A 23,333-nucleotide genomic window follows, 5' to 3' on the forward strand; every position below is an offset into this window, starting at 1 on the left:
ATCCAAAATTGTTTAACCGTAACCTCTAACAGGAGCTCCATACTGTTATTCATTTGTTTATTGTGATTTGTTAATTGTCTGACTATGTTGTCCTTTTATTGTTAGGTTCTTTGTCCATGTCAGTTTATAATTATACATTAGATGATGTTGATTATTATTTTTATTATGGAAGCAGAATAGATTAACACATCATGGAGAATGGGTGGGATTTCATAAGTCTGGACTTCTTCCCACCCTTTTTTTAGGTATTGCTGATTATGTTTTCATGTTCAAACCAAACTACTGGGTTTTTTTTGTTGTTTTTATTTTACATTCTACATTAAAGGAGGGTTTTTTTGTGTGTGTGTGGTTATTTTACATTACCCAAATTTTGTTCATGTTCTCCTTTCAGGGGTACACAAAAATAAATGCCTTCAACTGGTCCAAGATTCGCAAACTCAGCTTCAAACGCAAACGGTTTCTTATCAAGCTGAGAGCTGACCCCGCTGTAAGTTTCTCCTGGCGTTCCCCATGTGTCCCCTTCCATTATGGCTGCTTTAGCTCCGCCTCTCCTTATGCCCACCTTTGCTTCTTCCAGCAAAGCGGTCACCACGACACGCTGGAGTTTGCCATGGCCAGCAGGGACTGCTGCAAGATCTTCTGGAAGATTTGTGTCGAGTATCACGCCTTCTTCAGACTCTTCGAAGAGCCCAAGCCCAAACCCAAGCCCATCCTCTTCACCAGAGGATCCTCATTCCGTTTCAGGTAGCAACCTGTGGAAAGCCAAGAAGCACACCTTTGACCAATCTGTTAGCAGGCCATTTATACGGCAAAGTGTGTGGGTGTACTGTACAGTGTATGCAATCATTTTGACAGGGTTAAAAAACGAGAACAAAAAGCATCCCTGTTATTAACTAGATTGTTGCAGTGTAAATGTAGCAATAATTTGTTTGTCGTCCTTTTGTGCCCTGTTGTTGCAGCGGTCGGACGCAGAAGCAGATAATTGATTATGTGAAAGATTCTGAGCTAAAAACGGTTCCGTTTGAAAGGTGAGAGTTGTCCTTGTTTGAGGTTTTTGCCACATATTTGTATCTGGTTCAACTTCAACTGTCACCCCTTGTCAGGAAGCACAGTAAGATTCTGTCCAGTAGCAGCATGCACCATCAGTCCTCTTTCTTCAGATCGCAAGTGCCAATTGAGGTAACAGAATCATCTTACTGGAGATAGTAAAAAATCAGGGGGGATTAAAAATGCTGCTGCTCCACTGTCTTGCAGAATGTCAGATCTATACCATTAGAAGATCTACCGGACTCGGCTGGACAAATGGACTCTAACAGTGCACAGGAACCACCAGGGGCCACGTCTGCCACCAACGGTTTCCGTGATAACCCCGTCGCTCCCGGGTCAGATCTCAGACAGAACCACAAAGGCGTGGGCTCTCCGCCGGACCAGCGTCTCCTCAATCCAGGTCCATCCTGCAGGGCAAACAAAGGCAGCAGTTCTTCCATCCCTTATATAGACTGCAGCGACGTAGACAGTGAATGCGATGTCACAAAGAGCAGCACAGGGAATGGCAGCAATGACGAGCAGCCCAATAAGCACACAGGTTGTAACACTTCTAATGGAGGCCCAAATGGTAGTTTGTTCAGGCATGTTAATGGCTTCTACCACACTAATCGTCCTGGGCTCATGCAACAGCAGGATATAAAGGGTCAACAGCAAGGTATGCTGGGTAACAGAAATGGCAGCAACCAGTCGCAGTCCAGCAAGGTTAATGGTAGCCACGAGATCAACGACGATGACAGTTCGTCAAATAATCACAGCGGTTCTTACCATGGTCGCCTGCCGCTCCATAGCACGCTGCTGGACGAGATCTTTCAGGGTTGTGAGAAGCGAGCGGTGCCGCCGGGACGCCCGTTTGAAATGGGCACTCAAAGCCAGTGCTCAAGTCCGGTGATGAGCAGCTTCCACCAGCGCACAACCTCGCTCGGTCACGGCGAAGTAATAAACGGTCACCCTCGATGGGATGACGCCGGGCATTATTTCAGTAAGCGTCCCGGGGCTGTCCCTGTCGAGGCGACCGCTGTCCCGCCGCCCAACCACTACGGCAGCTACTCACCCATTAAAGTCCTCTCCAACCGTATGCCAGCACATTTGGCCAAACAGTGCAACAACAACATGCGTAATCGCTCCGATACAGATCCGTTCATTCTCAGCCAACTCACATCCACACCCATCTCCCAAACAAGCCCGCATCACACCTGGCTGCATGCCCAGACCCCTTGTTCAGCCCCACTGGAGCGAAGAATGATCATAACTAATGGTAATCATACCAGGAACCCTCTGGTTCCAGGTCAGACACGCTCCAGTACAGTGCAGCCCTTGTTTGGCCACCGTGGCAGACCTGCAGCTCAGGACAAGCATAACAATCTAAACCAGCCGGTTCAAATGATAGACGGGTCCACGAGTAGCGGCAGCGACACCAGTGACTCGGAGTCCGACACCGGCAGCAGCGCGTATGCCCACCCGCTAATGTTCGGCAATCCTGCCGCTGTCAGCTCCATGAATTCGGTCAACTCCAACGGCGGGAACTCGTCTCCACTTCCCCGCTGTAAATTCTCTTTCGGGAGTCTCCGGCTGGAGGACGCCAATGATGGAGAGGTGGAGCAAGGTTGTTACAATTTCAATGAAGATGATATAGGTGGTCACGTTTTCAGTTGCTAAGGGCAGGTCCATGGGCGTCTGTATTGTTGCATTGAGGCAGGATGTGGGGTGTCAGTCAATGACAGCGCCATTGCTCAGTTTCACAACTTCTTGTTTAAGGGTCATTGCACAATATCAGTAAAAAGTGGATGGAAAAAATATACGGTTGAATTAGTAAGTCACTTACAAAAAAAATAACAGTTTAAATTTTTTTCGCCAGAGTAATAATTGCATAAACAACATTCCAAGTGAAATAAGTATTTGATCCCCAATACCTAAGTTAGTACTTGGTGGATAAATGTTTTTGGTTAGCAATTGTTGGTCACTAGGGTTCCACTCAGCTCATGAGGGATTTTAGCCATTCCTTGGCTGCCGCTTGGAAACTTGAAGCTTCAGTTCCCTACACAGGTTTCCTGCGGGGGTGAGGTCTGGAGATAATGAGGCCACTCCATTCTCTTAATATTCTTTTTCTTGAGCCCTTTGTTGCCCTGCTATTATGTTTTGGGTCATTCTCAGGCTTGAAAACCCACAACCCATCTTTAGTGTATGTGATGAGGAAAGGAGGTTTCTGTCTTAAGATTTTATAGTAGTTGGTTTATTGTCCCCTCAATGCAGTGAAATTGCCCTGTACATTTGGCACAAAAACAGCCACAACTCCATGCTTGACTGTGGGGACAGTTTTCGGTTTTCTTTGGGCCATACAGCCACTTTGATTTATTTATTTATTTATTTATTTATTCCCCCCCCCCCCCCCCCAAGCACAATGGGTTGAGTTGATACCATATAGCCCAACTTTGGTCTCATCTAACCACTGCACTTTCTCCCAAGCCCACCCTCTGTCATTAAGTTGTTCACTGGCAAACCTACAGTAAGTCAGGCCTATAAATGTGGCTTCTTGAGGACGGGCAGCTTGCGGGCACTGCAAGCTTTCAGTCCATTACAGCGCAGTTTGTTACCAACTGTTTTTTTGTTTTGTTTTTGGGGGTGACAAATGTCCCAGTTGCCTCAGATCATTAAGAAGTTCATGTCATGTACTTTGAGGCTGGTCACTTAACTTTTTTATGATCATCCTCACTCCACAAGGCAAGTTCCTGCTTGGCGCGCCAGACCGAGTGCAACTGATGGTCAATTTGTGTCTTCCACTTGAAATAACGGCACCAATAGTTACCTTTTAATAGTTAAAAATCTTGTCCCTGTCCTGTCTTGACAGCTTTTTTGTCTTATTCATAGTGCTAGATTGGAATATAACAAATGGATTCCGAGAACAGATGTGCTTCATACGTATTGTATTTACAGTAGTATTGATGATTGGTTGTCATAGCTGTGTGCCGCACTGGCACCAGCCAGTCTGTGGGAGCCAGAATCCCACCTTGGGAATCAAATACTTGTTTGTTCGCTAAATAAAATGGACAACATTTTATAACTTTTGATAAATGTTCTCTCTAAACCATACCATTGTAAGTGAGCAAACATACAAGTTCAGCAGGGCATCAAATCATGATTCCCTCCATTGTATATATTACCCCCACAATGTCTGAATTGTTTGAATCTAGTGTATTCCAGACAAACAATGCGGTTGTTGTGATGAAGACATGACTACTATGGGGTGCAAGTATTTCTGTCGTTCCCTCCGTGTAAGAGCCCAACAGATTGGTTCCGCTGACTGTAATATAACCAGAAGAAAAAGAACACTAACATCATTTAGAAATAGGAATTATAATAGAAATAAAATGTTTGCTTTGAATAGAGGCTTAGAGTTTAAGAACTTGACAGTCTAAGCCGTTTTTGGCATGCAGACGGGCACAGTGAAGGTTTGCTGGCATCTTGTTAGAGGGCGATCCTGCCAGCAAGGTTGATGTTTAACAGGTTTAACAATGTGCCATAACCTCAACTGTATATTGCGCATTATTTTGTGCAGATTGCAACAGTTCTCAATCTAAAGGACTAATGTAGCGTACATAAAAATTCTGTTTTCTTCACCTGAATTAAGAGTCTGTCACTTTTTAGTCCCTTTTCCATTTGTTTTTTCTTGACATTAAGGAGTAGAGATGAGGTTTTTCGATGATACTGTAATGTTGTATTTGTTGTCTTGTGCAACACATTAGTTTCATAGTTGAATATCAAAGCAGAAGGTGATGTGAAGGCGTTTGTCTTTAGGGCGTCTGTGCTTGTTTGGATTGTGTCCTGACTGTTTCACCTGTGAGTGTTTTCAAGAGAGCAGCGTGCTTGAATAATCCTTCTTTGAAAAGGGTTTTTTCTTTAATCACCACACTTTTGTGGCCAGAGCAGCAGTGCTCACTGCCTTGGAGCTCACATCCTTTGGAGCACTTTCATACTCGCACTTTTTGTGGTGGATACTTTTGTAGTATTTTGTATTTAAAAATCCGGGACACTTCAATGTATTTGAATAGACAAGTGGGCGTTAGATTAACCTTTATATACATTTATGTATTTTTGATAAGCATAGCTCTGTCACATTGGTGGGTGACGGGCCTTTTCCAGTCTTTACACTTTTACACCTTTACACTCCCAGTAATCACCAATCAAATGTAAACCCCATCCACTTGTGACCATTCATGCTGTCTGCTTGGCTTGGCTCCTGGCATGCAACCACTCACATACACGCACACACACGCACACACTAAAGGCTTCTTTATTTTCGCGCGGACGGCCGCCACGCTGACATCACTGCGTGCTTTCCTTGGAGTTGGATTACCTGGCTTGCTCAAGTTTCTGTTGTGGTGTCGCCATATTACTGAATTCTGTACCAACCTGCTATTTTTTTTACACATTTCTAAAGGATGCTTCTGAATGAGGGCTGTATGTGACGAACCTGTCAGAAAATTGCTTGCAGAAAATCTGACTACTGATAGAATTTTTTTCCCCACCCCTTGGCTTGTTCTGATACAAATGTTAACACTTCATGCTTTGTAATGTTACTATTTTTGAGCATGTTTTCGGGGCACCTCCCCCCGAATGCATGTTAATCAGACATGCGCCTTTTCTGTCATTCTGCCCTGTTCTTGCTCACTTTGTCACTCACTGTTAAGGGCTTTTAAGTGGTTCCAGAATGTTTGAGAAGCTTAGTGGTGCTGAGACACAGCATCACCATGTATTGCGCTTGTCTATTAGTTCACAGCGATGATGGAATTCCAAACATTTTGGAACTATTTGCCTTATGTTTCCTCACTGTGCATACACAGGGGGAAAACAAAGCTACCTCAACTCCAGTGGGTAGGAGGGTGACAGACGGACACAAGTTAAGTTATATTTGCTGCATATTGTAAGTGCAAACATAGATTTGAACCTTACTGCAGGGTTTTGTTTCTGTTGTTCAAGTAGGATTTTTTTTGTTTTTGTCAGAGGAAGGATGCACAAACATACACATGCTGGAGTTGAGTTCCCTTGTCTTCCCTCTCACCAAAAATCACATACATTATGGTCATTTTAATATGCTGTACAACATCAGCTAGATCGTGACATGATGGATTGTGATTTTGTACTTTTAAGATAATGGGAGCTCACACAAATATTTTTAAGAGTAGCCTTTGCAGTATATGACCTGTTAGATAATGGGATTATAGTCTTTTATTATTTATTTGTTTTATCCTGCACTCTAATCTTAGAATTTGTAATAATTACTGAACGTGTAAAGGTCAAGCTGCTCCCAATAGAACTGTTAAACTGTGTACCTGAATATTTGCATTACACACACTAAATATGTGGGCAGAGGACACTCTGGGTTTCACGCTTATGTGATTCTGCACATCTGTCACCTTTTTTTATTTCCACCTCAAAATTCTAATCTGCTAGATTGTGTTTCTCTTCCTTCATCTTTGTCTTTAACACTGTAACCTATTTTTCTGTGCTAGCATCAATAAAAAAAAATAATAATAATTAAAAAAAAGTGCATGTTTTGGAGAAATACGGAATTCGCTGTCCCTCGGTCCAACACCCCTCCCCCCCATACTCCTTACACACCTTGACACACAAAATGAAAAGATGTCCACCCGCCACAACCACCAGCAATGTTTTGTGTTGGTTCTCCATTGTGTTCATGTACCCTCCTGGATTGCTCCTGGACTGTTTTTGTTCCTTGCTTGTGTTTGTGTATGTTTTCGTGCACACTGGTAAGTAGTTACGGACTCAGTGGTTTTCCACCGGCATGTGGACTCTGCGAACTTTGCACCTGGGCAAGTATGACATCACAGTTTTGTAGTTACCTTTTGTAGAGCATAGTGTCGTATAGTCAGACTGCAATCCTGCCACAGCAATTAAGCATGCACCACTTGGGATGTATTTTACTGTCGTAGGAAGGAGGCTTGACTTGCTACTAACACTGTTCTTACTACTAAACACATTTACTGTATCTTTATTTGTGAGGATCTCACCGTGAAATTCATTGCCAGGTTGCTTAAGTGTGCTAAAGGAATATGTTCATATCCACATGTAATCCTAGTAGAAGCTGTGATGACAGATGAACACAAATTGGCAGTGAGTTTCTTGACAGTAGTTGTCCTGTAGTTGGTGTTGCGTCACATTCGCTCAAACTCCATGTGTGTGTCATCCACCCGTCACAATCATCTACTGTGTCGTCTCACTCTTTTACCCTTACTGTAACTCCTTCATCTTCCTCTCCATTTACCCCTCCTCTTCCTCCCCCAGGAAGTCCTGCTTCAATTCCTGCCTCCCCACTGAAAAGTCACCACCCGGGGCTGAACGCTCACGGCATTCTGAACGGAGAGGTTGTCGGTGTCTGCTTGGTGGCCCCAAGTCAGCTGTCACCTCTCACAAGCCCTCTTCTCGCTGACGCTGGATACGTGCGAAATGATGATGAAGATGAGGCCAGGAGGAAGGTGGGTGTGTAAAACAACGAAGGGGAACTTTTGGAAGATTTTATCTTGATTGTTTTAAATAATACATAAAAGTTGCTCAGATGATTCCATGCCACCTTTTTGTTTGTGTCCAGAAGTTTCCCACAGACAAGGCCTACTTCATCGCAAAGGAACTGTTGACCACTGAGAGGACATACCTCAAAGAACTGCAGGTCATCACTGAGGTCAGCAGGCCAGCAGATAATCAAGTTGATCATGTGCTTTGATAGAACAGGAAAGTGTAAATAAAACAAAATGACACACAGTCACAAGCATAAATACCTAAGGGCTGACATACTCGTAGGTTTTTTTTTTTATTTGGGGGGGGAGACCACGTGAAACCCAGTCTGTAAAAGTGTTTTAAGAGATGTAAAGTGTATTTATAAGTGAAGTTATTAACACTGGTTCCATTTTTACATATTATAGGACATTTTCATGGAAGTGATTGTCTTTTGTTTTGCTTTTATTTTCACCCAGAAAAGTCTCAAGGAATCTTTTCCAGCTGTCTGAAAGTGTTAACTGGCCAATTGCTAAGATCAAGAACCTGTAAATTGTTTGCTCTTTATGACCAAACAGCCGGGATGCTGCTGATGTGCTGTTTAAGGAGTGTGGTTTTTGTATTTTTTGTTTTTTTATGGGATTGCACTTTTACCATCTGGTCTAGAGAATGAGGACCACCAATGGGTCAAACTCAGAGGGTTCAAGACACCAGAGCTGTAAAACCTAATTCCCGGAAATTACTGTACTTCTGGCGTTGGTTTTGGATGAAAATGAATCCTAATCTGATTTTTTTTCACCCGGTCAACTGTGTTGCTTCTCAAGGGCGGTTTCCAGTCGTTTTGATGTGGGAGAAAGGCGTGTGCTGAGCTATTTAAAACTATTTAGTATTTTCTTTGGCTGGCATTGCTGAGCTTTCAAAATGTCTTCCTCCCTCCCTCTGCTTTGCCTGTCTAAACCGTTTCTCACCCTCTTTTTTCCTCTCAGTGTTTCCACAGTATTGCAGAGAAAGATGAAGAAGCATTTCCAGTCACTGTTAGGAACCTGATATCAGCAAACTATGATCCCATCCACAAGTTTCACAAGGGCTTCCTGAAGGAGGTGGAGACGAGACTGGCACAATGGTCAGTACTGGCGTCAGACTCCATGCAAGGTGTTGAAAGATCACAATCCATCCGAGGATGCTACTGCTATTTTGACCAGATTTTTTTCTACTGCAGTCTTCCACGTGGAAAATAATGAAAATACAGTGATCTCCTGTTTATCGCGGGGATACGAAAATCGGTGATGTAGAGCGACCACATAACCAGTTTTTTGTAGTTTACCCCTGTCACACACTGATAAAACAGATTTTTTTTTCTTAAATTATTTGTTTCTAGATATCCTTTTACTGACAAGTATAAATGTTGTTAACCACTTTTAATATTTTAAGGATGTAAAAAAATAACATTCTGTCTTAATCTTAATGAATTTTTAAAAAAAACACTTCTTTTTACATTCTTCTCGCTACACCCCTTGTTGGGACTGGTCCTTAATTCAGAATAAGTTGCATTTAAAAAAAAAAAAAAATCACAAAATCCAAAAGCAAAGCAAAATGCCAACTGGAGAGTTCATCCTTTGATAGCCTAAACTGATATCTTGTGAAATCATCTACGATGACTTCTTGTATTATATCACACAAAATGGCAGTATGACTTTAGAGGCATCCATCCATCCATTCATCCATTTTCTGAGCCGCTTCTCCTCACTAGGGTCGCGGGCGTGCTGGAGCCTATCCCAGCTATCATCGCGCAGGAGGCGGAGTACACCCTGAACCGGTTTCCAGCCAATCATACAAACAAACCATACCATTCACACTCACATTCACACCTATGAGCAATTTAGAGTTGTCAATTAACCTACCATGCATGTTTTTGGGATGTGGGAGGAAACCGGAGTGCTCGGAGAAAACCCACGCAGGCACGGGGAGAACATGCAAACTCCACACAGGCGGGGCCGGGGATTGAACCCCGGTCCTCAGAACTGTGAGGCTGACTCTCTAACCAGTCGTCCACTGTGCCGATATTGCAAAATATTTTTATCAAATTCTGAATTATACGACTTGTGGGTGTTCAACGTCAAATGTTCCACTGTATCTAGTTGTGTTCAAGGTTTGGCATGTGCTCCTCTTTTCCTTTTTGAAATGTAAACATTTCAAAATGACAGTAGCCCCAAATGATGTTGTCATATTTACTTATGCAATTGTGGTAACACAGGGAAAGCCATTGTACAGGTTCTGCATGAATTGCACTGTTTTTATTTTTTTCCTGGTAAATATTTTCCAGTCATGTTTTTTTTTCAGAGTAATGTGACCTGCTTTACAATGTATCATTATTAAATTAGATTATTATTATTTTTTTTTTTATATTTAAAATATGGTTTATGATACATAAACCAGGGAAACGTCTGCACTCTCTTGATGTGCATTTTTAACGCAGTTGCCACTCGAAAGAATGCTTTCTTTTCTTCTTTCAGGGAGGGTCGATCCAATGCACACATTAAGGGAGACTATCAACGAATCGGTGATGTTCTGTTGAAGAACATTCAGAGTCTGAGGGTAATTGAACTACAGTATATCTACTGCTACCATGGTGCGGTCCCCTTGGTTTGTACATGAATTCAACCTTTTATTCTCCACTCCACTGTTGCATCTGCAGCAGCTGACGACTCATCTGCAGAAGCATTTGGAGTGTCTGGTGGAGCTGGAACGAGCTTGTCGGTAAGTTTACATATGGCACCATGTGCATCAGCTCCTTAGAAAGCTGTTTATTTTATTTTAACCCTTATACATATACTGTTCAGGTCAAATTTGACCAGTTTTGACATTTGACAACAATTAAAATGTCATTCTTTGACCCTGAAATTTGATGACTTTTCCTAAAGTGACCCAAAATACACAAAACTAAAATATTTTAAAATATATTTTTTTTTGTACAACTGCTTCAAAGCATGTGTACACTGAGGCATGTACTAAAATGGAGTTTAGATTTACCAGTGTCTTACCAGGGGAATCTCAAAACAGTGAAATAGTAAAACAGCACAAGAATGATCATACATATGAAACATAAAGAACAAAGTCAGAGGGTGTGTTGACACAGGCGTGAGATCTGTACGAGCAATGTAGCAAAATAAAGTATCAATTTGTTCGATTAAGAGATATAAAAGGGTGTCATAAATAAAGTAGTGACTGAGGTTAATACGCTTTCCTTACGCCACATTTTCCATGACAACATTCCCTAATAATGCAGACATCTTACATACAGTATTTAACTTCTTCCACATTTCTGGACCGATTCAAACCATTCCAACTTTAAAATGTTCAGCTCCTTCAGGACATAGTACTGTATATGCTATCATGACAATCCCAAAATTCCCACATTTACACAATTAAAATCCCCCCAAAATAGAGAGCTTTTACAAACTTACCTCGTCCTTCCACGTTTCTCAACCAAACCAAACTGTTACAATTTCAAACTGTTCAGTTTTAAAAATGAATAGCGTAAAAAAAAAAAAAAAAAAAATACACTTTCTCTTTTCCCTGAAACATTGATTGAGGTTTAATCATCCATTTATTAACATCAGACGGGCTATTCATACATTTTGAAATGATTTTTAATTCATAATTTGCTCTGGAAAAGTAAAACGTATGTAAGGGTTAACCCGCTTCTCCGTCTGCGTGCATCAGGTCCAGTCGCAAGGCGGAGGCTCTGTGTGGAGAACTGGAGCAGCAAAGGGTGTGCTACCTCCCCTTCAACATTTTCCTCCTACGGCCGCTCCACCGCCTGCTGCACTACAAACTGATCCTGGAGAGGCTCTGCAAGCACTACCCGCCCACCCATGACGACTTCAGGGACTCCAGAGGTAAGTCCTGCCGCTACTTCATTGTCTATTCATAATAACAAATGTGTGAATGCTAAAAAAATAAACAAATAAATGGATAAAAATATTTGTTATTATGTGCCCCACTTTTTTGACATTCTACTCCTTCCACATGTATCAACCTATTCAAACATCCAAACAGTCCGAAAATTCGGGACATTCAGGAACTTTTTTCCAAAAATTCCCAGTTATCACACAGTTCTACCTTTTCCGTGGGGGGAGAGAAAAAACATGAATGAGACGTGTAACGAAAAAGTTACTCATCATTCATATTCCAACTTCATACGGTTCAGCTCCTTTAGGACATAATGGAGCACTTGTAACATTCCCCAAATTCCCAAAACGTTACAACAACAAAAATTACAAAACTGAACCGTTTTAAACATTTACCTCATCCTTCCACATTTCTCGACCAATTTAAACCATTCAAACTTCAAATGTTCAGATTATTCACCACATATGCACAGAGCTATTGTATAACATTCCCAAAATTCACATATTTCAACAATAACATTCTCAAATTAGATTTCTTATATCATTTTCTCCATTTCAAACCATTCCAACTTCAAGTCATACCTTCTACATTTCACCAGTTCAATAAATTCCACAGCATTTCAATTCAGCATTCCCTCTTCAGGATTCACCCGAAATTTCTACAGAAATTGCGTTCTCTAGTTTCGTGTGGATTTGGGCCAAATGTTATCCCCGCTTGTTGACTGCCCCCTGCAGCGGCCCTGGCGGACATCACAGAGATGGTGCTGCAGCTGCAAGGCGCCATGATGAAGATGGAGAACTTTCAGAAGCTTCTTGAGCTGAAGAAAGATCTGACTGGCATCGACAATCTGGCCATCCCCGGCAGGGTAAGACGCTTTGGTTAATAGGAGATAAATGTCCTCTATAATCGCGCGTGCTTGTGTTGGACGAACAGGAGTTCATCAGACTTGGATGCCTCAGCAAACTCTCGGGCAAAGGCCTCCAGCAGAGAATGTTCTTCCTGGTAAAAAACAATAATAATAATCAAAGATGCTTTAAAGTTTTCTTTAGTATGTGGTGGAAAAAAATGAATAATTCTTTTTTATTGTTTTTTTCATTTTTCTCCTTAGTTTAGCGATTCCTTGGTGTACACTAGTCGGGGGATGACCCCATCCAACCAGTTCAAAGTCCATGGCCAGCTACCCCTCTTTGGCATGACGGTATTCCACTGTGTTGCTGAAAATACCGTCGAAATGGACTTTTATTTGACAATAAAGGCTTTTGTTTTAATTTTTGGCAACATTCTGGTATTGGATTTCTCACACGTGTATGTCCAGATTACCGAAAGTGAAGAGGAGTGGGGAGTCCCTCATTCTTTCACCCTGTTTGGACAACGACAGTCAGTGGTGGTGGCGGCCAGGTACTCTGCAATAATATTTTGGACTTTTCTGTTTAATTTTTTTGAATGTGGACAAACCATGGGGATTATTTTGAAAGGGAAAATGGAGTTTGGATTTGAATTAGTACAATGTCTTTCCTGACACCAGTCCTCTAATTTATCTGACACACCTCATATTTAAATTCACTGAATTAAAAAAGATCCCTGACTGGCTTAACTGTAATTGAGTTCAATTAAGACTCTTTGACGTCCTCATTCTTGCCAGTTGTGCAGCCGAGATGGAGCGGTGGGTAGAAGACATCAGGATGGCCATTGACCTCGCCGAGCAGAGCAACGGCCTTCACATGGATCTGCTCTCCACCAGCCCCTCCGATAAGAGTAACCCTGCCTGTTTTCTGTTTCTGTTGCCTGTTTTTTGGGGGGGGAAAGTTACAATATCATAGTAAAATAAAAATCTGCGACGTTGTGGGGCTGCGAAAGATGAACCACAATATAGCGGAGGTTCACTGTACAATGATGCTCTTAGATACGCACATTGAAACATATGGATATGCCATTAATCCGTTCTAGCTTCCCTTAAAAAAAAGAAAAAGATTGTAGTGCTTTGTAATAAGGAAAATAGCACTCTATAATATTGTACTTTATAAAAACATATAGTAATAACAAATAAGTAGAATGTAAAGAATTAAAACAGGTTGTGCATCATAATTATTTGCGAATCCTTTTGGTGTGTGCAACTTGGCCACCAGGGGCAGTATAATGCAGTCATGTAGACATAAAGAAGAGTTTCACAACTACTAAACTAATCGTATCTTGAAAAACCTGCGAGTTGCGTCACTCGTATTTCAAGGCAGTACTGAACACTAATTCGTATTCATTGTAATCCCAGTAATGTTTGCCCTCTCTGTTGCTCCCCAGAGCTGCTGGACGAAGGTGGAGCCGAGCACGAGTCCGAGGAGGAGCTTTGTGGCTCGCGCTCGTCTCTGGAGCGCCAAGCTCAGCGTGGTAACACCACAGTGCACGTGTGCTGGCATCGCAACACAAGCGTTTCCATGGTGGACTTCAGTATTGCTGTGGAGGTACTCACTTTTTCCTGCCGACTTCCTACGACACTACTGCTACACTATATCGCATGCATTTCATATCACACCAGTCGTTCTCAAATTGAGGGTCCCCTTGTCTTTTATGTGCATCTTTTCAAGAAATATTGTGCAAAAAGTACTGTAAATGCATGGACGTTTTTTTTCATTTTCTGATCCTTCTTAATCTTCATCTGTCATTACTGCTGGCCTTCTGCTTCCAGAATCAGCTCTCAGGGAACTTGCTGAGAAAGTTCAAGAACAGTAATGGCTGGCAGAAACTCTGGGTGGTCTTCACCAACTTCAGCCTCTTTTTCTACAAATCACACCAGGTATGAGAAATGAAAAGGACAAGTCACAATTAATTCTGTTGCTGAATAAAGTAGCTACCTGTGGGACATGTAATAGAGAGAGGGGACTCGAGTCACATAACTTGACTCATGTCTGACTTAAAATGCCAATTTTAAGAATTCTGACATTTTTGGCTCAAATTTATGAAGGACATCACTTTGACTTGTATTCATCAGACTTACTTAAACTAGATCACTTGACTAGTCTTGCCTGTTTACATTTTAAAATCTGCATTTTTAAGTTAGTGTGCCATTTGTTTTTTTCCCGAAAGGAAACTTAACTTTTTATTTCGTTTTGGCCAACTTGACAACCCACCAGTATGCCATGATGCGGCTTGGAGGCCACTTCATGAAGCAACTATCGTGGAGAAAGCGCCAAAGATTATTTTTCATTTCAATTGTTATGCTTTGGGTAAAGCTGGGGAAAACAGAATGGCAACATGTCAGGTTTGCAACTCAAAGATTCATTAAGACATACAACTACGACATCCGCCAGGATAAAACCCACTAAGAGGGGTGAGCTATGTTAACCTCAGTTTAGAACACCAATACCCAGTCAAACATTAACTAAGCTTCATGCCGGTTATGCGTTTAACTGATAAAACAATAAAGTAAAAGATAATATGGAGCTTGTTTCAGGACCATAAAAAAAACAAAAACAAAAAAAGTATGATTGTGAACCAAAGACGTGAACTAAAGACATGTAAACTAGTCAAACATTAAGTTTCATGTCAGTTATGTGTTTAATTGAGAAGCCAGAGAGTAGTTTTGTAAGCAGTAAAAACTATGTGATTGTACAGCAAACAAATTCAAGTACTGTATGCATACTGAGTGCAAAGTGGCGAATGTGTGACATTGTATGACTCGACTCAACTTGCTTCAAACTTGGAAGGTTAACGCTTTATTTTTTCTACAACAATAAGAAATACTTGAGACTTATAACTTGCACATAAGTGTAATAACACTTAATGTAAGTGACAACTGAGGTGTCCCCGACAGGACGACTACCCTCTGGCCAGCCTTCCTTTGCTAGGCTACTCCGTCACCATCCCATCCGAGTCGGAGAACATCCACAAGGACTATGTCTTCAAACTTCACTTCAAGTCCCACGTCTACTACTTCAGATCGGAGAGCGAGTACACGTTTGAACGGTAAACAGTTGCTTACTGATACATCTAAATACGCATACATGTATTCTACTCCCCAAAAAAAGTTTGTGATATTTTGCTTGGGGGGGGGGGAAATTTCTGAACCCAAAATACACTATAACCTTTGCAGGTGAACTTCATTTGACCTTTTAAGTTTTGAATGCACATGTCCAACTGTTTGTTTCAGTACTTTTCGCACAAGTGCTCTTTACTAACAAAGAGCTGAATGGGAAAATTCAGAACAGATGTTTGAGCCACGAATCAACCAATAAATATCCTGGTTCAATTAGAATGGACATATACATGTTTAGGTTCATCCTGAAATTTCACCTGAATGGCAAATATCCCAAACCTTTCGTGAGTAGTGTACTTACAACACACGGCAAAATCAAAACGCATGCCGTGTTGTGTGGCAGGTAAGCAATTATCTTAATGTGTTTTATCCAGGTGGATGGAGGTGATCCGCAGTGCCACCTGCTCCGTCAGCCGATCCCTGCCAAGCGCCAGGAAAGACCTTTATTGATGAGAAACTTCCCTGGGTAAAGATCTGGACTCTATGCTGCATTCAAGCCATAAAGACTTAAAATACACACCAAATCATGCCACTTTGCACTAATAAATATCTGCAATTAATTCTCTTCACTTCCACTTTCCAGACACACACATACCACTTGGGAATTTCTTCACCGCCACCATTCACTTTATTCACAGCTTTCTTGTATCCATGAAATTTTACAGTTTCTCTCTTTCTGGCAATGGTTTTGTTCACCCGCGCAGACTCCCATCACAAACCCAACTGAACCATTTGACATTTACCACAAGTGTTTGCTGTCCGAAATCATTTTATGCACACATTAAAGATTAAAATGTACAAAATGTGGGTGCATGAGGATTTTTCACCAGGAATGGTTTTATTTTGTGACAATCTAATATACAATAATGCAGTGCCATTTTCAAATGCAACACATCTTGCTCCCTAGTTTTGCAGCAACCTTTTGTACAGTACTTCGAAACACTGTGAAATGATCTGCTTTGCTTGAGTCTTCATTTATTTTCCACATTTTTGTCTCTCATTTATATGGATAACCTTCCAAAGGATTTTTCTTCTACAAACCCGACATTTTTCTATTCTTAATAAAGATGACAACAATCTGTTTGTATTCAAGAGACATGACACAAGTGTTTTGTGTTTAGAACCACACAGTACAGAAAATAAGCATTTAGAGCATACTACAATATCAATACTGTTAAGCCAGTGGGGTAGCATAAGGGTACAGTAATATTCAGTTGCACTAATGCATGAGTGTCAGTTGTTTTCCATGTGGGCCACAATGCAATTATGGTTACCCTCAGACGCCCATTTATGACTAAAACCATATAAATTTGTGTATATTATTACATACCCATAATTTCCTCCCTTTGAATAATTTAGAAAAACATAATGGCTAGCCTAGCTAACATCAGCTCTCTCGCCGAGCAACCGAAAAGTCACTTACTTAGCCACTTCCTCAATGATCATGTTCACTATGTTTATATTTGCCATCATGTCTACTTTTGAATCAATTGACCTGCTGAAATGTGTTTTGGGGATTATATTTTAAAGCTCTATGAAGCCACCCAACTCTTATTAATCTTTCCCACACTCCTCTACTATACGCTTATAAAAACACTCTATATACTCTTAAACACTTGAACATACAGTAATGCACAGTAGTCCTTTACACCATGTACAACCCCAACTCCAATAAAGTTGGGACGTTGTTAAACATAAATAAAAACAGAATACAATGATTTGCAAATCATGTTCAACCTATATTTAATTGAATACACTAAAAAGACAAGATATTTAATGTTCAAACTGATCAACTTTATTGTTTTTAGCAGATAATCATTAACTTAGAATTTTAAGGCTGCAACACGTTCCAAAAAAGCTGGGACAGGTGGCAAAAAAGACTGCGAAAGTTGAGGAATTCTCATCAAACACCCGTTTGGAACATCCCACAGGTGAACAGGTGAATTGGGAACCAGTGGGTGCCATGATTGGGTAGAAAAGGAGCTTCCCTGAATTGCTCAGTCATTCACAAGCAATGGGGCGAGGTTCACCTCTTTGTGAACAAGTGCGTGAGAAAATAGTCGAACAGTTTAAGGACAATGTTACTCAACGTAGAATTGCAAATAATTTAGGGATTTCATCATCTACGGTCCATCATATCATCAAAAGGTTCAGAGAATCTGGAGAAATCACTGCATGTAAGCGGCAATGCCGAAAACCAACATTGAATCCCCAGGCGGCTCTGCATCAAGAACCGACATCAGTGTAAAGGATATCACCACATGGGCTCAGGAACAATTCAGAAAAAACATCCATCCATCCATTTTCTGAGCCGCTTCTCCTCACTAGGGTCGCGGGCGTGCTGGAGCCTATCCCAGCTGTCATCGGGCAGGAGGCGGGGTACACCCTCAACTGGTTGCCAGCCAATCGCAGGGCACATAGGAACAAACAACCATTCCCACTCACAGTCATGCCTACGGGCAATTTAGAGTCTCCAATTCATGCATGTTTTTTGGGATGTGGGAGGAAACCGGAGTACCCAGAGAAAACCCACGCAGGCACGGGGAGAACATGCAAACTCCACACAGGCGGGGCCGGGGATTGAACCCGGGTCCTCAGAACTGTGAGGTTGACGCTCTAACCAGTCGGCCACCGTGCCTCAGAAAAAACAGTGTCAGTAAATACAGTTTGGCGCTACATCCGTAAGTGCAACTTGAAACTCTACGATGCAACACAAAAGCCATTTATCAACAACACCCAAAAACGCCGCCGGCTTCTTTGGGCCTGAGCTCATCTAAGATGGACTGATGTAAAGTGGAAAAGTGTTCTGTGGTCCGACAAGTCCACATTTCAAATTGTTTTGGGAAATTGTGGACGTCGTGTCCTCTGGGCCAAAGAGGAAAAGAACCCTCCGGACTGTTATGGGTGCAAAGTTAAATAAACGAGCATATGTGATGGTATGGGGCTGTGTTAGTGCCAATGGCATCAGTAACTTACACATCTGTGAAGGCACCATTAATGCTGAAAGGTACATACAGGTTTTGGAGAAACATATGCTGCCATCCAAGCAACACCTTTTTCATGGACCCCCCTGCTTATTTCAGCAAGACAATGCCAAACCACATTCTGCAGTGTTACAACAGCATGGCTCCGTAGTAAAAGAGTGCGGGTACTAAACTGGCCTGCCTGCAGTCCAGACCTTTCTCCCATTGAAAATGTGTGACGCATTATGAAGCGTAAAATACGACAACGGAGACCCCGGACTGTTGAACAGCTGAAGCTGTACATCAAACAAGAATGGGAAAGAATTCCACCTACAAAGCTTAAACAATTAGTGTCCTCAGTGCCCAAACGTTTATTGAATGTTGTTAAAAGAAAAGGTGATGGAACACAGTGGTAAACATGACCCTGTCCCAGCTTTTTTGGAACGTGTTGCAGCCATAAAATGTTAATGATTATTTCTTAAAAACAATAAAGTTTATCAGTTGGAACATTAAATGTCTTTATAGTGTATTCAATTAAATATAGGTTGAACATGATTTTCAAATCATTGTATTCTGTTTTTATTTATGTTTAACACAACGTCCCAACTTCATTGGAAGCATACTTTCAAAATCCTGTGATATGGCCAATTATGCAAGATATGAATTCAAAAATAAATCTCCAATGCACTGAATCCGCAATAGGTGAACGGCGATATAGCAATGGAACACTGTATAGACTTTATTTTTAAGTTTTATGTTGCGCTGAGAGATTTTTTTGTTATTTAAATATGAGCGGAAGATGCAGGAGATTGGCAGATGGAAAAGGATGACACGCTGTGGCGACCTCTAACTGGACAAGCCGAAAGGAGAAGATGATGTGTCTTTGCTCAATAAAACATTGGGAAACACTGCCGTAAGTCACTGAGTACTAACCACTGCGGCGGAAAATGATTCACTTTCACTTAATTGCTCCAAGAATTATGGAAGATTTCTGTCTTTTTTCAATTCCTGCAAGGATATCGTCTTTGTGCTTCAGGCCCAAATTTCACAACTATTAAATTTGTGAGTAAATAAAACAAAATCATATTTTTTATTTTTTTTATTATTTATTTTGGGGGAGGCGGCACGTTGGCCGACTGGGTAGAGCCTCACAGTTCTGAGGACCGGGGTTCAATCCCCGGCCCCGGCTGTGTGGAGTTTGCATGTTCTCCCCGTGCCTGCGTGGGTTTTCTCCGGGCACTCCGCTTTCCTCCCACATCCCAAAAACATGCATGGTAGGTTAATTGATGACTCTAAATTGCCTGTAGGTGTGAATCTGAGTGTGAATGGTTGTATATTTGTATGTGCCCTGCGATTGGCTGGCAACCAGTTCAGGGTGTACCCCGCCTACTGCCCGATGATAGCTGGGATAGGCTCCAGCACGCCCGCGACCCTAGTGAGGTGAAGTGGCTCGGAAAATGGATGGATGTTTTGGGGGAGGGGTGCCCTGAGATTTTTCTAATGCAAAATATGCACCTTGGGTCAATCAACTAAGATTGGGGAACACTGCAATAGAGCACTAGCTCGCAGCACAATGGGACAAAAGGCTTCCGTATCATTTCCGTATGTACTCGAGGCCGTGATGACCGCGGGAGTCGTAACTCTCGTAATGAGGCAGCGAGGGCCAGTCCAGCTGGTACGTGGTTGTGCTGTACACAAAGGCCTCAGTGACGCCGCCCGCCGCGGACCTCTCCTCGTGGTCGGCCTGCCCCAGCCACTCCTCCACCGTAAGCATTACCAGAGTCCGCTGATACGTGGCGGGGATGTCTTCGAGGACATCCAGGAAATTCAGCAAGCGCTCGTCCACTCTGTAGAGCTCGCCGTGAACCCTGTGACCCTGGCCTGGTAGGTTGAGGAGGAAAGGGATGTTGTACTCGCCAGCGATCACTAGGGGGAACTTCTCAGTGGTGACAGCGGTGGCAAGCAACTGCGCAGCTCCAATGCTCTTGTCCAACATGCAGTAGTGGTTCGGCTGCCCCCCCTTTAGAGTTCCGTAGACGAAGAGTCGAGCCATGATTCAGAGGGGTGACTTCTGAAATGACGGAACATTACACAGACACTAAAATTATTCATCGTTACTGAGGGTATTCATTGTATTTTCTATTGCGCTCTATGTTTTAGGCAACGGTAGCAAAGACTCACTGTACCAAATAGAAAAAAAAATGGTAAAGCAGAAGTACTGATTCAACTGTTGTACTTAATTTGTTTTTTTAAAAGTAGAGTGAAATATACAAAAGTAAAAATTATGTTTTACTATCAATTATATACAATGGCTGTTTTGATAACTTGGCACAGCAAAACAAAATAATTTTTAAAAAAGGTAGCTATTAAAACAATGTGTTCCCATAGCTTTGCAAACATTGTGAACTAACCAACAAAAAAATGCTAAATTAGCTAAAGTAATGACTGAAAAAATATACACTTCCTGTATGTTTATTCGGTTTTTTTAGATTAGCTCCAGATTATTGTGTTTTTAACAGCAGATGTGGGTGGTTTTTCGGATAGCATAAAACAACACTTTCACAACAAATCATTCTTGGAGCCGACAACATCAAACTATTCTCTTCCGAAAAGGCCATGCATAGGGAATATCTTGCTTCTCCAAATCTGTTGTGTGATTGTCCTTCACCCCTAAGTGAAAATGTGAAAATTAGGCTCAAAGTGGAAAACATTATTTTACAGAACTGCCAATGAACTCTTGGGCATGGAGTTCACCAGCTCTCCACAGGTTGCCAATGGAATCCTCTTCCACCGCTCCATGGACATTTTCACTTAGGGGTGTTCTCGCATTTGTTGTCAGCAGGCTGTGTTGAGGCTTTTTTCTTAGGATAAATTATCAGTATATTTAGACCATTTTCAAGCTGTACACTGACTACATGTTAGCAAATGATTTATTTATTTTTGTGCCATAAAAAATGCAGAAATATTAAAGTTGTACACACTTTTCTTGGAGGATACGATTTGTGAGTGTACTGGCTCGATTACTGATGTTATTTGTGTTTGTAATAACTTTATGAATATTTTGGGTTTTCCTTGCATTTACAAATATTTCTTTGACTATTTTAAAATAATGTTCTGTATTGATAGCACACGATACAGCACTGATATATTTATAAAAAAATAAGTAAACTTTGGAAAATCGATTGAGAATTGAGCAAGTTACGACTTAATTTCAATGTCCATGAATTGCGTTTGATGGGAATGTCGACCTCCCCAACATGTCACGTCGGCACAGCAAAAAAAAATTAATAAATAAATAAAAAGCTAGCTATGCACGTCGGTTAGCCAAGGTGCTATAGCACGCTGCCATATGTACTTTTCATATCTATGCTAAAACAGCATTTTCCTTATTGCAAGTGTGCAAGAACGCGAAACGTAGCTTTTTTTTCACACTTCGGACACGGAAAAGTACTTCACCTGAAATGAAGGGAAAATAAGTTCCTACCACCTGGGTCTTGCCGACGCAGACCAGAATTGAAAGAACTATGACCCAGTACCGAGTTGGAATCCTCAATTGGGCGCACGTGAAGGTCAATCCAGGTCACGTCGCGTCGAGGCTCTTATCATAGAAATATATTCATAAACAATGCATTGAGCACTAATACATACGTCAACTTCGCCGCCATATTGTATGTGTCAAAGTTGAGCCCTTAGAAGATGTCTCATTTAGCCAACTCCATCCATCCATCCATTCTCTACCGCTTATCCGGGTCGGGTCGCGGGGGCAGTAGCTTCAGCAGGGACGCCCAGACTACCCTCTCCCCAGCCACTTCATCCAGCTCTTCCGGGGGGATCCCGAGGCGTTCCCAGGCCAGCCGAAGGATGTAGTCTCTCCAGCGCGTCCTGGGTCGTCCCCGGGGTCTCCTCCCGGTGGGACATGCCCGGAACACCTCACCAGGGAGGCGTCCGGGAGGCATCCGAATCAGATGCCCCAGCCACCTCATCTGGCTCCTCTCAATGCGGAGGAGTAGCGGCTCTACTCTGAGATCCTCCCGGATGACCGAGCTTCTCACCCTATCTCTAAGGGAGAGCCCGGACACCCTGCGGAGGAAACTCATTTCGGCCGCTTGTATCCGGGATCTTGTTCTTTCGGTCACGACCCACAGCTCATGACCATAGGTGAGGGTAGGAACGAAGATCGACCGGTAAATTGAGAGCTTCGCCTTTCGGCTTAGCTCTTTCTTTACCACAACAGACCGATACAAAGTCCGCATCACTGCAGACGCTGCACCGATCCGCCTGTCGATCTCCCGTTCCATTCTTCCCTCACTCGTGAAGACCCCAAGATACTTGAATTCCTCCACTTGGGGCAGGATCTCATCCCCGACCTGGAGATGGCATGCCACCCTTTCCCGACTGAGGACCATGGTCTCAGATTTGGAGGTGCTGATTCTCATCCCAGCCGCTTCACACTCGGCTGCGAACTGCTCCAATGAGAGTTGGAGGTCACGGCTTGATGAAGCCAACAGAACCACATCATCTGCAAAAAGCAGAGATGCAATACTGAGGCCACCAAACCGGACCCCCTCTACGCCTCGGCTGCGCCTAGAAATTCTGTCCATAAAAGTTATGAACAGAATCGGCGACAAAGGGCAGCCTTGGCGGAGTCCAACCCTCACCGGGAACGAGTCCGACTTACTGCCGGATATGCGGACCAAACTCTGACTCCGGTCGTACAGGGACCGAACAGCCCGTATCAGGGGGTTCGGTACCCCATACTCCCGAAGCACTCTCCACAGGACTCCCCGAGGGACACGGTCGAACGCCTTCTCCAAGTCCACAAAACACATGTAGACTGGTTGGGCGAACTCCCATGCACCCTCGAGGACCCTGCCGAG

At 42.5% G+C, this 23,333-nt stretch overlaps 2 protein-coding genes across 11 annotated transcripts in view; one reads left to right on the forward strand and one right to left on the reverse strand.

Annotated features, from left to right (window-relative positions):
* Positions 1-16,585, forward strand: part of LOC133472700 (FERM, ARHGEF and pleckstrin domain-containing protein 1-like) — a 61,917-nt gene extending 45,332 nt beyond the window's left edge. For 4 of the 9 annotated variants that reach the window (XM_061764134.1, XM_061763966.1, XM_061764294.1 and 1 more), the window contains 19 exons: positions 392-487; positions 578-744; positions 960-1,028; positions 1,104-1,179; positions 1,255-2,650; positions 7,348-7,538; positions 7,652-7,741; positions 8,541-8,677; positions 10,068-10,149; positions 10,250-10,311; positions 11,278-11,453; positions 12,201-12,331; positions 12,400-12,468; positions 12,575-12,864; positions 13,109-13,221; positions 13,762-13,922; positions 14,147-14,254; positions 15,272-15,423; positions 15,868-16,585. In XM_061764134.1, coding sequence (XP_061620118.1) covers positions 392-487; positions 578-744; positions 960-1,028; positions 1,104-1,179; positions 1,255-2,650; positions 7,348-7,538; positions 7,652-7,741; positions 8,541-8,677; positions 10,068-10,149; positions 10,250-10,311; positions 11,278-11,453; positions 12,201-12,331; positions 12,400-12,468; positions 12,575-12,864; positions 13,109-13,221; positions 13,762-13,922; positions 14,147-14,254; positions 15,272-15,423; positions 15,868-15,943 — 3,642 coding nt within the window. In that variant the 3' untranslated portion in view covers positions 15,944-16,585. The remainder of the gene's footprint in view (positions 1-391; positions 488-577; positions 745-959; positions 1,029-1,103; positions 1,180-1,254; positions 2,651-7,347; positions 7,539-7,651; positions 7,742-8,540; positions 8,678-10,067; positions 10,150-10,249; positions 10,312-11,277; positions 11,454-12,200; positions 12,332-12,399; positions 12,469-12,574; positions 12,865-13,108; positions 13,222-13,761; positions 13,923-14,146; positions 14,255-15,271; positions 15,424-15,867) is intronic. The other 5 variants (XM_061764374.1, XM_061764630.1, XM_061764217.1 and 2 more) reach the window with 5 other exon arrangements.
* LOC133473226 (gamma-glutamylaminecyclotransferase-like) lies at positions 16,311-22,051 on the reverse strand. 2 transcript variants are annotated; one of them, XM_061764916.1, is made up of 2 exons: positions 21,941-22,051; positions 16,311-20,527 (listed from the first exon to the last, which is right to left on the reverse strand). In XM_061764916.1, the coding sequence occupies exon 2, from the start codon at positions 20,507-20,509 to the stop codon at positions 20,051-20,053; it is 459 nt and encodes a 152-aa protein (XP_061620900.1). In that variant the 5' UTR covers positions 20,510-20,527; positions 21,941-22,051; the 3' UTR covers positions 16,311-20,050. The 2 variants fall into 2 exon arrangements, with proteins under 2 accessions (XP_061620900.1, XP_061620819.1); XM_061764835.1 differs by having other exon boundaries at positions 21,913-22,051.
* Positions 22,052-23,333: the final 1,282 nt, after the last annotated feature.

This window comes from Phyllopteryx taeniolatus, chromosome 1, assembly GCF_024500385.1.
Source record: "Phyllopteryx taeniolatus isolate TA_2022b chromosome 1, UOR_Ptae_1.2, whole genome shotgun sequence".
NCBI classification, from domain to species: Eukaryota; Metazoa; Chordata; class Actinopteri; order Syngnathiformes; family Syngnathidae; genus Phyllopteryx; species Phyllopteryx taeniolatus.

Coding starts and splice junctions, on each gene's coding strand:
- LOC133473226 (XM_061764916.1), bottom strand. CDS start 20,509: ATGGCTCGACTCTTCGTCTACGGAACTCTAAAGGGGGGGCAGCCGAAC.